The sequence below is a fragment of the Haemaphysalis longicornis genome, unplaced genomic scaffold, assembly GCF_048455015.1.
Source record: "Haemaphysalis longicornis isolate Haplotype H1 unplaced genomic scaffold, Haemaphysalis longicornis Haplotype H1 scaffold_14, whole genome shotgun sequence".
Lineage (NCBI taxonomy): Eukaryota > Metazoa > Arthropoda > Arachnida > Ixodida > Ixodidae > Haemaphysalis > Haemaphysalis longicornis.
The window spans coordinates 58,147,240-58,163,881 of NW_027526245.1; the positions used below are offsets into that span (position 1 = coordinate 58,147,240).

General features: G+C 47.5%; 1 protein-coding gene across 1 annotated transcript in view; it reads left to right on the top strand.

Annotated features, from left to right (window-relative positions):
• Positions 1 to 14,410, top strand: part of LOC144164926 (uncharacterized) — a 28,014-nt gene extending 13,604 nt beyond the window's left edge. The window contains exons 4-9 of the mRNA XM_077695153.1: positions 864 to 1,108; positions 2,708 to 2,802; positions 6,899 to 7,013; positions 12,572 to 12,730; positions 12,875 to 13,003; positions 14,264 to 14,410. Coding sequence (XP_077551279.1) covers positions 864 to 1,108; positions 2,708 to 2,802; positions 6,899 to 7,013; positions 12,572 to 12,730; positions 12,875 to 13,003; positions 14,264 to 14,410 — 890 coding nt within the window. The remainder of the gene's footprint in view (positions 1 to 863; positions 1,109 to 2,707; positions 2,803 to 6,898; positions 7,014 to 12,571; positions 12,731 to 12,874; positions 13,004 to 14,263) is intronic.
• The last annotated feature ends 2,232 nt before the right edge of the window (positions 14,411 to 16,642 follow it).

Genomic DNA, 16,642 nt, shown 5'->3' on the forward strand with positions numbered 1-16,642 from the left:
CTTGGCTATGGGGGAGAGCGACGCCGGGTCGTGTTCTCTGAGCGTTGTTCGGGGGCGGAAGGCTTCGGGCCGTCGTCGGCAAGCGGCGTCTGACCACCGCGAGGATATCGCCCGGCGAAATGCTTCACTGGAGAGGGCCCGGAATTCCAAGCGCGCGAAGCCATTGTCGGAAACTGAGGAAGAGGGCTCGCAAAATTGACTCATCCAAGTGAAACGAAGACTTAACCTGGCTAAACCAAGCTTTCGCTTTGCATATCCCGGCTTAGCTCTTAGCTCACTCGGACACCTCTCTTAGTGGTGTCCCAGTGAATATTTCGGGGCTGTGATCACCGCTACTGCTAGGTTGGCTGTCAACGTGCCATGATCGCGTGTGGTCGCTCCGCGGTTTCCTGAACAGTGCTCAAATTCAAAGTTAACCTTTATCCAGTGCGTGTTTACCACTTTTTATTTTTAGTCGACTTAGTGGTCTCATGACCACGTGTAGTCGCTCCGCGGTTGCCTGAACCCTGCTAAAATTGAAAGCGAACATTTCTCCAGTGCGTTAGAACATTTCTCTAGTGTGTTTTAACACTTACTCTATTTTTACCATGACCTACTGAACTCTGTCTACAGACCTCATGTCGTCTTTTTTTTTCATTTCTGTCATTATTCACCTGACGTAGCATGTTAGGCTATCTGGTGGACAGACCTCGCCAGCACCTGTAAACTGCGTTCTAATATAATCCGGCTTAGCTGATCTAATCCGCCGCCATTTTTTATTGTGTTCCGTGCTTCCGTGCATAAATGTTTGCATAGTTTTGACGCCCGGTTCTTGTAACGCGAGCCGCGCAGTACACGCTTTATTTGGCGGCGTTCCATTGCAGATCCCGTCAACTTCGATGCGTTCCGCCAGCTGGAGGGACATGGTGCACGGTCGCCGCAGCTCTTGGCCTCTGTGCCGCTGGCTCCACTATGGGAGCGGCTGCCTGACAGCCTTCGGTGGCGTCGATTTGGTGGCGGCATGACACGCTTCGTTCGTAACGCAACGCTGCACGGCATCGAAGTGCGCCTGTCCCCCGCGGCCCTGCTCAGTGTCGACGTCCTCCTCAGGCTACAAGCGTCCTGCAAGGTAAAAACTGGCGCGTACAATTGTTACAGCGACCCGCCGGTTGTGATTGACGTGGGTACGTCTACGCGTACAGTAGATGCGAAATATGTTATCTTTGAAAAAAAAAAAAGAACCTCTCCAAAAAAAAAAAAGAACCTTACTTAAAATGTACATGCCATACTATCATTTGGTTACTTCATCCAACATGAGGGGCCTTTGTGCGGATGTTCGGTTGGTGAGCGTTTGCCCCAGCATACCCCGCACTTCATAAAACAAATCATTTTAGTTGTTACAAGACAACTACTTCGTGCATAGTTCTCAATTCAAGCGTTTGCGTTTTTTCCGCAACTATAAATCCGCAGCACACTTAGACACGAGAGGGGATGTCACTCTCGTGATTTATTGTAGTTAAAACTAGCACGGAAGCTAAATGAAAGAGCCCCACACCTATTTGCACGGATTCGCCTTTTTACATGGAGATATACTCTTTTCTGTTGATATGTCGTCCGTCAGCCATCCGTACTGCCGCTTTAGTTTGGCTCCTGGTTATTAGACAACGCATTTTTTTATACCTACGCTACACGACCGTTTCAAAGGTCTTTCGAAGGCCTTCTAACAAATTGACCATCGAGTGCGCCAGTGCAAATATATAGGACGAGTACCGTATTTATTCGATTATAAGGCGGTCATTATTATAAGGCGAGGGTGCAGTTTAGAGAGTAAAAACAATCGCCAAATACGACTTTGAGACTACGGATTTTGGGAAAAACCTGGCCTTATATTGGAATAAGTACAGTAAACACTTGGGGGTGAGAGTTCAATGGTCAATTGAAAGCCGTGTACACAGGTAACACTGAAGCTTGTGTAATAAGTGCAATGTAAATAACTGTGATGTTGTAGCCAGCTCCTATTTAGGTTGGAGCCAAGCTTTCCAGTAAATAATTATTTCTGTCTCTATCTCCCAATTGATTTCGCCTCAACTGCTTCAATGAACAAAATAGATCGCAGGTCAACACATCAGTTCCGCATCATGAAGATGCGGATTCCGCTGATGTTGTTCCCATGATACCCTCTGCAAAACAAGAAAATATATATTCGCCTGTAACGTAGCTGCTTTTGTTGCGCTTGAATGCCGGCCATCCGCCGGCACAAAACCAACCACAAAATGGAGAAAAAGCGCGACAGCTGAGGAGATCATTGTTTTACATATTGAGGTAGTTGAATAATAACTGGCCGCGTTAGGACGTGGAACGCCTTTGATAAATGGGAGCTCACTCAAGCGGTGGCGCCCACATTTATAGCACATGCGACGCACAGGTAGCAATAGGCGTTCAGTAGTGGCCTGAAAATAGTACGGGCCACGCGCGGTTGATTCTTTATTCAAGTTTAACAGGGCATCTATAAGGGCTAGTTGCTGCTGCATAGCTGTAGTGTAGAGCGCTTAAACGTTGACTATTAGAACAGGGACAAGAAAAACTACAAAACAGGACAAAGCGCGTCGCACGTCATCCTGTTTTGTAGTCTTTCTCGGCCTTGTTCTACTGGTCAACGTGTAAGCGCTCTCCACTCGAGCATCGTCAAGCTAGCTGATTGGTGGTAATTTCTTTCCTTTTTTTTCAGGAGATTAAGAAGAACGATCCTGATTTGACGTTTCTCCTGCGGCTTCGATATGACCCACTCCTGGCGAATAACAGCCATATGCAGAAACTCGTCGAGTATGTACCCCAACCAGTACGCTTTCATATGGCCTTTGCCTTGTAAAGTACCTGCCCCAAGTACGTGCTAAAGTTGCTGAAGTGAAAAGAGCAACATAAATAGCCACACCTTTGAGAATGGCCTTAAGGCATTTCTCTCGGTGACGTAAGCGTACGCCTATGGGGGCCATTCGAAAAATGCGTCGAAACATGACCACTGCTACACATTGTTTTTTGCAGTGCTGTAACAAGGCCCTCGAACATCGCAGCGTTACTCCTTTGATAATTTGAGCTCGTGAGTTTACCCGCTTCATACTTACGAGTAGATTAACCCCATACACATTCCGTCGCGGGTGGCTTAGTGGCTAAGGCGTTCTGCTGCTGAGCCCAAGGACGCGGGTTTGATTCTAGGCCGTGGTGACAGCTTTCTGATGGAGGAGAAAAGCAAAAACGTCGTGTGTTCGAGATTTCGGCGCATGTTAAGGATCTCCAGGCGGTCAGAATTAATGCGGAGCCCTCCACTGCGGCGCGCCTCATCTCCTACGTCGTTTCAGGGCGTTAAACCCCATTATCAATCGAGTTTGCGAGCATGATGAGAAGAAACTACGCTAAAGAACGGACGAAAGTAACGAATATGTATGTAGTGCTGTGAGTGAGCTCCAGCACCGTTACTGAATGCTGACATGTTCACTACAAGTACTGTGACGCTGTTAGAAAGGGATATAATAAAGAGAAAACTTAGGAGAAGGTAGTATACTTAGACCGTTGCCAACGTTTCGACACCGAAACTTGTCTCTTGTCGAGACAAGTCTTTTGTCACATATATTTTACGCGTGCTTTGCGACTTTTCTTCATTCCTAGACTTTATACATCAGGCAAGTCCTCGTGTCGAATCGTTGACACCAGCCTTGTAAACTGCTGTTTTCACCACAGAATTGTCGTTTGTTTGAACAGCGTCTTCCAAGCTTCATCAATCTCCCCCTCTATTTATTATGGAAATCTAGGAACAAGGAAAAGAGCGCGTAAAATAGGATTTGGGAACAGTCCAGTACACGTGAAAAAAAAGAGATAGCGGATCTTCCACATTAGTGGAAATCGATTTAAAGCGCATTTTGCACTTGTGCTTGTATGTCAGAGCGCAAACGTCTTGTGTGCAACACTCGAGCAGCCTGCTCAGGACTGCACGGGAGACGAGTGCTGACACAGCATGGTTGGAGACCGCAAGCATGTGAGCTAGCGCGGCCCAATCAACATGATTGCCGTCTCTATTCTTCGGCACCTACCTCTATCGGGAGTAGCTCTGTGTGTGGAAGTGCCGGGCCGGGAAATAAATTTTGCGACAACCCGCCTTAGCGCTCGCAGCATTACATTCAGTGCGTAGGAAGTCCATAAAGTAACAAAATAGAGCCACATTCTTCAGGGAACAAATTTTGCAAGGGCTGAGTTTCAATTCGCGAGCGGTTACCGACAACCCGTAAGCGGACCGGCCAGGCGAAAGATTTTGTCGGCGAGCTGCGTAGTTGGAACAGTACGGCCGACCCACAAAAATCTTTGGGCGTCAGCGTCGCTGTATCAGTAAGGGCGAAACAGAAGTTTTGAATTAATGTTCCTACTTATTGAGATTGCGTAGCGCGCCCAGACTGGCCAAACATGGTATTTAGACCCCGGTGTTTAAGCTGCGTTAATATCACCATGTTTACTAATCACATCAGTGTCAGTTAAAGAGCATATTAGTGCTTGTGACGCATTTTGTTGTAATTTCTTTCATAAATAAATAATCGGCATTTACCATTCTCGTTTAAGAAATGAAGAGGTAGCCATGCCTGGGAATTATACATTTGTTATTTTCTGCTTCAAATATAAATTCGTAATGCAAATATATCTTTAGATAAATAACTGCCGGCTTCGTGAAACTGGCCTATAATACTAAAAGTACCTTGCTTTTTGTGAACGTTTGTTTGTTTTCGGGCTGTATATTCTGCTTACTAGTGCTCGAAGCATCCAGGCAACAGAAATTGTGCCATGTACTTTGTGGGTACCAGCTCGAAAAATGTTTAAAACGCAATGTTGTTTGCCCATTTGTGGAATCGTAAGCCGCTGCGCGGAATTAGCTCCGCAGAGAATTTCAATGGCAGTAGCTGTAAAGTGCGATAAACGAACTCACGTAAAGCACACAACGTTTCGCGGTCATGTTAGCTAGGCAGCGGTTTATTTATTTAGACAATACTGCACTCCGTGTTAGGCTCAATGAGGAGTGCGAAAATGATTACAGTGCACCTCACCGAAATGTAAAGATGAAATTTCGTAGTCTTTCGGTGCGTTCTGATTCTCAGGCGGCATGGTAGACGGCGTGCGGAGCAGTTTAATCCGACGTCTAAAGCGACAAGAACTTATGGCCGTATTCTGAGCCCCTCCTCCACTCCATGTTCTCCCTCCACTCGGCTGAGGGAGGATTCCGCAATACTTATGCATGGAGAAATCGATTTCAAAGACCTCCTCCACTGGAGGCTTAAGTGAAGGAAGGACTCAGAATAGCAGGGTTAAACGCCGCACCGGCCAACACAGCAGATGACAACATCGTCGCGGGCGTGTTAACAAAGTCAAGCCACAGTTTCGCAAAAAATAAAAATATTTCAGTAAACCTTAGGCATTTCACAAAGTAAGCAAACGCATATTCGCAACTTGCAAACTATGCAAAACATTTAAAATAAAATACGCGTTAGGTTGTTACAACACTATACTCCGAAAAGGTGGCGCTGGCGTCGTTTCTGAGTTTACAGTTTCGACAGGAAGTTTTTTTATTTATTTATTTATTTTCCATACTGCCAGTCTCGGGCGAGACCATAGCAGGTGGGCATACATACAATTTAAGCAGGAACAACAGCGATGGCCTTACATTGGCCAACAAGCAAAAACAACAATAAACTGTACAATAAAAGGGTACCACACACTTTCACTTCGCGTGCAGAACCGTTGAGTTGTTCAGCACCGTCAATGTTGAGGTTTCCCTCAGGGAGCCCTTGCGGGGTGTTACATAAGGGGAAGGTCAAAACAACGGTATAGACTCAACAATGGTGTAGACACAAGTATACAGACAACAATACGGACGTACAGACATGTAAACAATGTAAAGACATAGACATACAAAGTCTTTGCGTAGTGTAGACCACCGAAGTTTAGTTTCGGAAAAGCATCAAGTTCCCTCCACCCCGACATCCAGTTCACGCTTCAAAGCGAACGCGACGGCTCCCTTACCCCCCTCCTCTTCCCCCCCTTCCTTCTTCTTTGATGTCCAAGTGACGAGTAGAAGCAGGAGCTCTCCGCTCACAGGAAGACGACGCACACCGGTCGTCACCCTCAGTTTAGTTCGACTCCCCCCCTCGACCGAAAGGCCTCAGCTAGTTGGTCTGCATTAGGTGCGTTCAAATTGCCCCTTTAGACGGCTTCGTTGCCGTCTTCGCGGACAGTACGCCATGTTTGATTCGAACAAAGCAGTCAACGAAGACTGCTTCGAGGAAACGGCATCAAAGCCAGCATTGATGCAGGCTACCTTCCTGTCTAAACTAATAAGTGACGCCAGCGCCACCTTTCTGCGTATTAATGTTGGAACAAACGCGCTTGTTCTTTTATTGAAAGATTTAGTATAATATACTAGCGGTGAAGAAGGCTATGTTTAATTTTTAACTTACGCAAAGTTTGTAATAACAACGGTAATATTAGTTACGAAATCTGCAGCTTGCATTTCTCAACATGTCTGCTACGAGGCTATCGTCTGCGTTGGTGTTGCATTTGGGAACGCAGCGCCGTTCCAACACTATTCCTTTAGACGTCCAGTTAGACTGCTTCGAAGGCTGTCTACCAAGCTATCCGCGAATTGGATTGCAGCCGTAGTCGAGTTCGATAATTTTGGTACTGCCTCCGCGAAGCAGTCTTTGTTGCCGGCTTCCTGCGAATTGGAACGTGACTTAAAATGGTCGACTGTGCGCGAAGACGGCAGCAAAGACGTCTAAAAGCGGAAATTGGAACGCACGCTTTGAAACACAACAAAGATCTCGAAAGAGAAAAATGAGTACATTACGCAAATTTTCAGCTGTACATCGATTTCCATGTGCTGCAGCTGCCCCGACATAGTTGTGTTCCGGACTGAACATTATGAGCTCAGCAACAGAGTACTCCGGGCGCCGAATCCGCTCCAGAGGTACATCGGTGCTGACGTCGAAGAGCTGTTTCTGGTGAGGAACATTTTCTCATGAGGCTAGTTCGCTGAGTACCGGGTAGTTTTATCTATTTTAGTCATGTCGAGCGGCAATTGAGAACAATTTTCGCTCTTGCAAAGTTTTTTCCAAAAATCCCCGCGCTAACAGCAAGATTCCCGGCTGCATCGCATGAGAGCGTGGAACAACAGGCTCATACAGAACGTGGCATTATTTAATGAGTCTACCAAGCTTTTTTAAGGAAAGTGCTCGTGCGTTTGTTCTAAATGTTTGAACGGTTGCGTCAATATATCCGCTGTTTTGTTTTGCACTAAAATCGTTGGGGGAATAAAATGGGTTATATCAGAATAAAATGGAGGGATTCCCGTCACTGAAAAAACCGTGTGCTATAAAAATGGCCGGTGGCGCGTGGGGAGCCACCTGTCTTATCGAAATAGTGCACCACTCTCAAGGCGCAGCGTTTTGTTTTCAACAGCGCAACAATTGGCCTACCATAGCACCACCCCCATTCTTCCGAAAAGGCTATCCTGGTTCACATCAGCGAAAATGTATATTCTTTTAAACGTCAAGAAAAGATGTGAAGAATTTGTTAACTAAAAATATACTTAGTAGGCACATCTCCGCAATATGCGCTTACAGGATACGAATAAATTGTTAAGCGATTTTGTTCCATTGCCCTAAAAGTGCAATTCCTGGTTTCCAGTCTGAATCGACATTCCCCACCTTTGGGGAGGGCTACGGATTTGATTTTAAAGTGCGGTCTCCAACTTTGGTATAAACATTCAGCAAGCCAGGGGTTTTAACGCAAAGCGTTTTAGCAGCAGTGCTCTTTAGGCTTGAACTGGGTCCATCGCATGGGCAAAAAAAAAAAGGCTGTCTTGGAGTGAGGCGCCCGGCACGACCTTTGCTCAGGGGCTTTACTAAAAAAATCCGCGCGCACATGACTGTGGGCCCCGTGAGGAGCTCTCAACGTCGTCCAGGCTTGCGCATTGGCGTGCGCCATGTTATGAGCTCCCGCCATCGTCATTGTCGTTTTCGGCGCGGAAGACCCGTGGTGCGCAGGTAGCTCCAGGGCTCTATCATCCCCCCCCCCCCCTCACCCCCCCCCCTGTCCCTTCATGGAGCAGGAGGCCGTCGTGTTGTCCACGTGGTGCATTTCGGCGGTTGAGCTTGGGATTTCCGTGGCGGGCTACTTGAGACTTGGAAGCCCTTGGTGGGTCGCAGGGGAGACGACGTGAGCCGGCTTGTCTCGATCAGTAACGACGACATCTTGGTGGCCCGTAATGTCGAGGGTGACAGTCCTGGGTTGCCGCGCAACGTGTGAGGACCGTGCATGGACTTGCTGTTCCGCTCCCTCTCCCCTGAGATCCGCTGTAAGTGTGGGCAGAAGCTATAAATACCCCCAGTGCTGCTGTTCCTCCAACGTTGCACCACTTTTGCAAGCTGCGCACAATTTTTAAGCTAGTTCAGTCGAACAACCATTTTGAAACCCTCGACGCGACGCTGATTAGCCGATGTCCTCAACGCTGACAGCAGTACATGTGGCAGGTAGAGCGAGGAAAGAAGGGGGTGGGGGAAAGAGAAGGAATGAAAAGCCGCGTGGAGGAGAAGGTTAAGGGTACATTGGATTGCATCGGATTGAACGAAATTGGGTTAGATAGAATGCCATCGCTCAAGAAAGGGCGGGTAACAGTGCGTAGAGATCAAAAAATGAGTTACAGAAGGTTTTTTAGGCGATATGGAATCAATATCGACCAATGGTTGTAGCGTAAAGCGTTAAAAAAAAGCACGGCGAGCACTATTCCCGCATGGCGAAACCGTAGTCGCAGCCGAAACAGTGCTGCTGCCGGAGGTCAGATATGGTGGTGTTTTATGGAACCTTACTGCGCAACTTTCATCCAAGAAATGTTCAGTTAACCAGACAGGAATTCTTGAAATCAGGAAGAAAATATTGATGTAACACGAAGAGTGGGTCTCAATGTAGTATACAGGTTATTTCACCGTAATCTCCGGTTACTGAGCAGTGCAGTGGAAGAAAGCCTCGCGCACGCTCAATCAAAGTCGTGGGTTCGAATCCCGGCAGAGTGTGTCTCTTCTGTTTTTCTTTCTGCCTTCTGAGTGGCATGGTTCAAATCTTAGTCGTGGGTCCTAAACACCGTTTTTGGTTGAACTGAGGAACTATCATATCAAACGTAATTGCATCGTTTAGGTCATAGGCACGATTTGTTCAGTTTTAAATTCGGGCTTTGTGTATAGATGAAAAGGCAATTGCACTTTAAGAGGAAGGAATACTGATGTGTGTATCTTGAAAAAATGGTTTGTCTTTATTAGAGTAAACATAATTTCCTCCCGTCTACTTAAACCAGACGCACGGTAGGCTGGGGGTGAGTGAAAATGGAAAATAGGGCTGCGACCGGACACCAAACCCTCCACATATCGGAAGTGGCAGCATTGAGCGCGTAAAAAAGTGAATGAACAGCCTTTGTGGAGAGAGAATGGGCTCCAGACTTTCAGAAGGAAAAGCGAAGATGGAATAACTGTTTTGTGCAATCATATGCACAGTCGAACAAAGAGGCAGGCGCTCGCAGCACCACAACTCACACTATTCTTCCGAGAGCGCTCGTATTATCTGTTACGGTGTACTTGTCTAGTAGTTGATAAACACAGGGTAGCGAAGAAGTTTCCCGGAAAGTAATGGGGTGAAGGAGGGGGAAATGCAATGCACTACGCACTCTAAAAAAGTCGCTGTACCGTATCGTAGAACCCTTCCGCTGCTTTCGTTACGGTTATAAATCTTTAGAACCGATCGTAATAACAAAATATCACGATCGTGGCGTCACCACAACACCACCAAGTTCGACATTGGCTTGAACGAGCGGCCAATTAAGCAATATATAAACCGTCGTTGCTTAGGAACGCATGTACATGCTAACTCCAACAAATTTTGAGGCAATTCTGTAGTCATTCTGTCACATATTTTAGACTACCATCGGTACCACGAGATGTCATCGCGTGAACCCGTGGTGTCGTGGTCGTTGTGTTTTTGTGTGATCTTTTCGGCATGGTTTGGAAATGTAAACGTCCCGCCCCATTCTTCCCATCAGCTTCTTTAGCTGTGAACGGCGTGCAGGATTCAGAAGTAGCATGATAAAAAACGGACCAAACGGAACGCAGAAAGTCAGATGGCCCCGTTCCAAAGCGATGATGCGGCGCAGAATATGACGGTAGCAGGCGACGCCCGCAACCGGATGTTCCTGCATAGGTCACTGCGAAGCCAGGCGTCATGGGCAGTCACGCTCGAGCGGTGCGAGGAGGTGGACGAAAAAAGGGAGAACCGCGGCGCGGCGAAAATGCAATGTTTTGATTTGCAATAACTCCACTAATACTCGTCGCTTTAACAAAATTCTTGCAGGAGACGATTACTATGACATTGATTTACTTGAAAATGGCAACACCCGTGTATCTGCAAAACCTCTTTCAGGGCCACTTTAATGCTCAGATATTCCTAGGTCACCTTGGGAGCGCGAGCGTGAGCGAAACATTTTATCAGCTCTGTCTCGGCTGAGCCCTTTACCCATCGGCGCTTGGGCAATCGAAAAAAAAAAAAGCTGTGGTTGATTCGTCTGGCATAGAAATCGGTAAAACATGAAAGTGAAATGTGCAGCGAAATCTGCAGATAAAGGAGCATGATTTGCGGGTGGGCGGCTGCCTTGCGGGTGTGGTTGGGAGTGACGTCCTGATGGCGATTCGCTTCGGCAAAAGTGTGACCACTTCCGTCCTGCTCTGTTGCGTGTACAGCCGACGGTTGCGTTGCGACGAGCTCAGCTTGTGTAATTCGAGAGGCAGAGTTAGAAGCTTAGACGGTGAACGCGTGAACACGTTCCGCTTCCATCTGACCCACGGAGCAAGAGAGAGAGAGAAAGAGAGAGAGGAGAGAGAGAGAGAGAGCGAGAGAGAACTTTTTGTCCAGTTGTTTGTAAGGAGTCCTCCTTCATAAACGGCGGCCAGCAGCCCTTGGGCCCTGGCGGCGTTTTCAGCCAACTGGACGGCCCAGAGTTGGTCTTTTGGATCAGAGCTGAGCAGCACGGTCTCCCACTGCTTGTCATTCACGATTTTACGGCCTTCTTGGGTCGCCTGAGGACAAGCCCACAGTAGATGGGACAGGCCCGCCCGGTCCTTACATAGTGCGCACATGCCTGAATATTGGCCAGGGTGGTAGTGACTGTATGCCACGGGATTCGGATACGTATTCGTTTGGAGGAGACGCCAGACCACCAACTGCGTTTTGTTTAGGGATGGATGAGCGGATGGATAGCGGGCCCGTTCGAATCTGTAGTGATTAGCAATTTCCCTGTATGAGACCATGCGGTCTCTTCCCGATCTCAGCGGAGGCTGCTCGGTGGCTCGGCATGCGAGTCCTCGAGCCGTGTTGTGAGCTGCCTCCTTGCCCGGAAGGGAAGAGTGTGCAGGTGCCCATAAAATTTGGACTTTTCTCTGGTCTCGGAAATTTAGCAGAGTGCGTCGTGCCTCCGGCGATATGCGCCCTTTATAAAATTTCGAACTGCCGTTTTCGAGTCACTGATTATGTATTTCGCTGTCGTGGAGGCTAACGCAAGTGCGATGGCGCATTCCTCGGCTCTCTCAGGTTTTGCGGTTGCGACCGTTCCGCAACAGGTTAATTTACCTTCACAGTCTACTGCTGTCATTGACATGGCATCACACGTGGGATATTCTGCCGCATCGACGTAGATCACGTCCATAGAATTTTGAAACATTTTCGTAATGGCTTTGGCTCGCTCTTGCCGCCTTCCCTCGTTGTGTTCCGGGTGCATGTTTCTTGGCAACGGAAGTATTTTGGAATATATTTTATTCTTGCTCCGTGACGTGGCCTTTCTCTTTGCACCAAATAAATCACGTTCGCTGCATTCGCCCGTCAGCGTTGCCCGATTGAGGCGCCAACTGTCGGCGCTCGTTAGGGTTATGATGCCCTACTTCACTTCACGTCTCCTAGACGGCGACACCATCAGCGTCCATGAAACGTTCTCTGCCGTTTCTACGGTGTTCGTTGTACTGGCGTAATTTACGTGACGGATATGACGTCAGTGAAATCTTGGTGCACCCCGGCATAAAACACTTTCGCGTAAAAAGAAAACGCATACGCTTGTGTACTAGTGCGCAGAGCGATCTTCTAACCAATCCTGTAATGTGGACGTCCGATGTCTTGAAGCAGATTTTTTTCCATGCATGTAAAGGCCTTATGCGACTCGGAAAATTTCAAGTCCCAATTTTGACAAGATAGCTCCATTCATTGTATATTCTGGTATGAGCGTTTTTGTGCATTGGCCTTCGCTACTTACGTTCCTAATAAGCCATATGAAGCACTGACCTGCCAAGAAAAGGCATCATCCCTTCTCTGACGAAACAATCACTCCATATCTACATCGCACAGGAGAACTTAAGAGTATGAAAGTTTTTTGCGGGTATTGGTAACTATTTCGTCCGTGTCCTTCTGCAGATGTTTTTTTTTTGTTAGGAGCTCGTTAGTGGTTGGACTTCAAGCGTTCTTTTTCTGATAGCTACAGGAGCTGGAGAAGATCGCTGTGCTGCGCAAGCCTGTGGAGGGCCAGGAGTGGTGCATGAGCTTCTCCCTTGGCGGCCTCCTATTCCACTACGACATGGGCCTTAGTTTCGGAGACGACGCCAAGGCGGGACCTGAAGAGATCTCCCTCTCCGAGGTATGTACAAGCGTGCTACGCTGTTGCTCTTTCAAAAATAAAAAAAATGAGCGTCCCATTGCTAGTGCTCGCCGCAAGTTGATTCATATTGACACCATAACGACAGTCAAGAGCAAAAACAACAATAAAAATCGGTCTTTTCAGATCTGCGAACGCTTTTCGGTGCGGCGTTTTGAAGACCTGCGCACGCTCTCGTTCTACTCCATGGAACACACGAAGCACACGTGGGTCGCCTACGACGACGATCAGTCTCTTGCACGAAAGGTACGGGGGGCTTGTTCTCAGTTGAGCTTCAAGGAGGCGTTCGCGAAAGTTAAAAAAAAAACACTCACTATGCTGGAAAGATAGTGTTCAACTGTGTACACTATTATTTTGTACATTGTCTAAATTACTGAGAAATTTTGATCTGCCAGTTTGGTGGTGGGTATTTATCTATCTATTCGAACTACCCCGAAAGTTTCTCACTGGTAGGGTATTTCATAGGGGGGAAAATTCAAAAGAGCGGTGCAAACAAAGCTAACAAACGTGTTATAGGCAAAGAAACAGATACAAGTTGGTGCGTGGCAAAAATAAATGAGCAGCAGAAATAACAAAAAACCTCAGAAAACACTTATACACACATATGGAAACATTTAGGGAAGTTAAAATGCCATAATACTGATTATTATTTCTTGAAATTTGATCGGATCGCTGAAAGTCGCGATATGAGATGGGAGGGCATTCCAATAAATAATTGTGCGAGGTATGAATGATTGCGAATAGCTGATCATGTGGAACTTTATACGCATCACATTTAAGTCTTGGTCACGTCGGGGGAAAATGGCTGGAGAGGAAGACAAGAAATCGGCATGAAATGAAGGGTGATGGTACAGTTTATTATACATTGATAACCGTGATAGTATGTACGCCGGTCTGAAAAGATTTGTTACGATGAACGAAGTTGAAGAGTTGTGATGCTGGTATGACGTGAATAATCTGAAAAGATGAAACGAGCGCCATGATTGTGAAGGGTTTAAATTCGGTCAACTAGATAGGCTTTGTCAGGGTCCGAAATTGCAGATGCATATTCAGTTTTAGACCTGACAACAGTTGTGTATCTTTCAGTCTGTGTTTTAAATAGCCCAATGAGCGGTTGGCGGATAATAGTATTATCATGTGGGCCATGCTTTTTGATTTCGTTTTAGAAGCTTCATGGATTTAACGTTTTAGAGTTGTCCGCGTGTAGCAACAGGGAGCGATGGAGAATGGAAGACAGGAACCGAACAGGAAAGTCTATTATTTTTAAGTTGCCTAGAGACGAATCCATGGTTTAAACTTTGACACCGGACTTACCGTTACCTTTTTTCTTCACAACGTAACTATTTGTGGATTCCAGCGGACTTGTGTGAATAATGTGACACGAATAAAAATTTGAAAAATCTCCCGATCGCATGCGATTTATTATCCAATTTATCCAATGCTGCGTTCGCCCGCGTTGACCTACGCCTTCAGGAGACGCTTTATCTCTAGTCGTTTCTTTTTTTGTTCCTTCAGGTCCAGGTCGCCCGAAAGCGTAAAGGCCCGAGAATGTGCGTCGCCGTTTACCACACAGAGCTGGATGATTCGCGGCAGTCGTGTGGTCTCGGCCCAATGCCAGTTCTACGGACCCTGCGGAAAGTCGTTGAGAACTTCTCATCGTAGTGAAATATCTCTTTTATTGTTTGACTAGTTCATTTAGAAAGTAATCTAAACGACATCTGAAAATGAATGTTAAGATGTGACCGGATGCATAAGGACTGCGCCAATTATCAAGCAAATGCGAACCTTTCAGCCTCTGTACCTGTTCAATAATATTCAATTTTGAGCTATCTCAACGTATGAATTCTGCTGACATTTTATTCCTAATGTTCGCACGCCAAACGTGCTTTTCGCATCGGAGAAAAAAGCCTAGCTATGTTGCAACGCAAAACGAGAAATCACCATGCAGATTAGCGTTTCATTTTAACGATGCTCACTGTCGAGCCCTTGTGTGGCTTCCCGAGCTCAGTTTCAACAAAGGCGATAAACTGATTAAAATTTCTGAACGCTGTGCCATGTCTGTGCTTCTCTGCTGAAGCGCAAGACAACTCTTGGAAAATATCAGCTTCCAAGATAAGCTTGTACTGGCCCGCGCGTTGAAATCGGCCGCCATTTCCCCATAGGCAGAACTGGTTTTTATTTACTTTCAGACTAAGCAGGTAAGCGCCGTCCTTGTTCCCGGTGTCAAACCAAACAGGCCACAAAACTCAACCTTCGTGTGAAGTTTGAGCGCGAAACGCGCAGCGGTTCGCTCATGAAAGTTTTTTAAAGTGTTCCGATTTTCGTCGTACCAGCCTGTATAAAAAGAAAAAAAAACAAAGTCTGCTGGAGCCAGGATTTGAAACCAGAGTGTCTTTACAGGAACCGGAGGCGTCACCTTGACACCATCAAAGCAAGCTGGCACGTAGGCTCCCTAACCGATGCCAAAGAAGATATCACGTCGGTCGTACAGTCATTCTCCGCAAATATACCCGATGTCGTGCGTACAGCCTTAGTGAAGATTCAAAACTAAAACCCACTTGTCGCTACTTCAGGCTGAATCCACCCTCAATTCGGTTCCCCGCCCCTTTTCTGATGGAGGGGAAAAGTGAAAATGCCCGTGTGTTCGACATTTGGGCGCCCGTTAAAGTCCCCAGGCGGTCAAAATTAATCTAGAGCCACCCACCACGGTGCGCCTCAACGCTTTCGTTGCGTCGGCGCGTCAAACCCCACAATCAATCAAATCCACCCTCAAAGAGCTTTGAAGCGGCGGTGATGATGATGATGGTTCCTCCATCACCTCATTATCAAATAAATGGCGATGATCAGAAAGGGGAACCATTGTAGAAGAATTTATTTTTTTCTCGGGGATTCCTCCGCTAGGAGTCCAAGCAGCGCACGCCCGCTTCGCATGGGCTCCCGCGTCAAAGTTGTTTCACGCCCAAATACTGCCCGACACTAGCTGAAAACCCTTCCATCGGATCCGTAACGTCATCCGACGCGCCTGGACACCACCCAAGGTCAGTTCGGCCTCCTTGAGGGACCGCAGCCAACATCTGAAGACCGGACCACGCCACGGAGGCTGCTAGGCCTACCGAGGCCTCGGCAGCCAAAGAACAGCCACGCCGGCATCTGGAGCCGCTCTCCGCGCCGTCTGCGCTGTGTATGCAGCCGAACGCAGCAACCATGAGCCCCGCTGCGGAAGAAACAATGGAATTCGACCTACTCAGCGGCCGAACTCTCCCAAAACAAGACCCTTGGCGACAAATTCTACGAGAGCGCCAGTCACAGAAGCAGCCTCCACCACCTGCAGCACAAGCGGCTCTTACAAGTAAGCAAACACCACTACTTCGTATCCAGCCTGCGCCCAAACTCCCGGAAAGCGACTATAAGATCGTCTTTCGCCCGCGCTCGGGACTCCGAATCTCGGCATGGCCTGACCGACAGCTCATGCGCAGCATCCAACAAGCTAGCGGGATCCCAGAACGCCGAATCTACACTCAAGTCATCACGCAACCACAACCTCAGCAAAATCTCGTCAGTGTGAGCACAATAGACGAAGACTGCGTAAAAGCTCTACGACGTATCACGATCCTGCCGATTGGAACCACCACCTTCGAGGTCACCGAATATCTGAAACCAGCGCCCGCTACCGTTTGAGGGATTATACCACACCGTACAAATTGCGCGAAACCATCGTCACAACTGGACCAACCATTCTAGATTCAAGAACGCTTGGCGCCTCGACCACAGCAGTCATCACATTTGAAGGCCCACACCTGCCCTTCTACGTAAAGGCGTACGGCATACTCACATGCTGCAAACTTTATAGGTGAACGTACCAGTGCTGTCCCCTGTGTGGTGCGCTCGGGCACC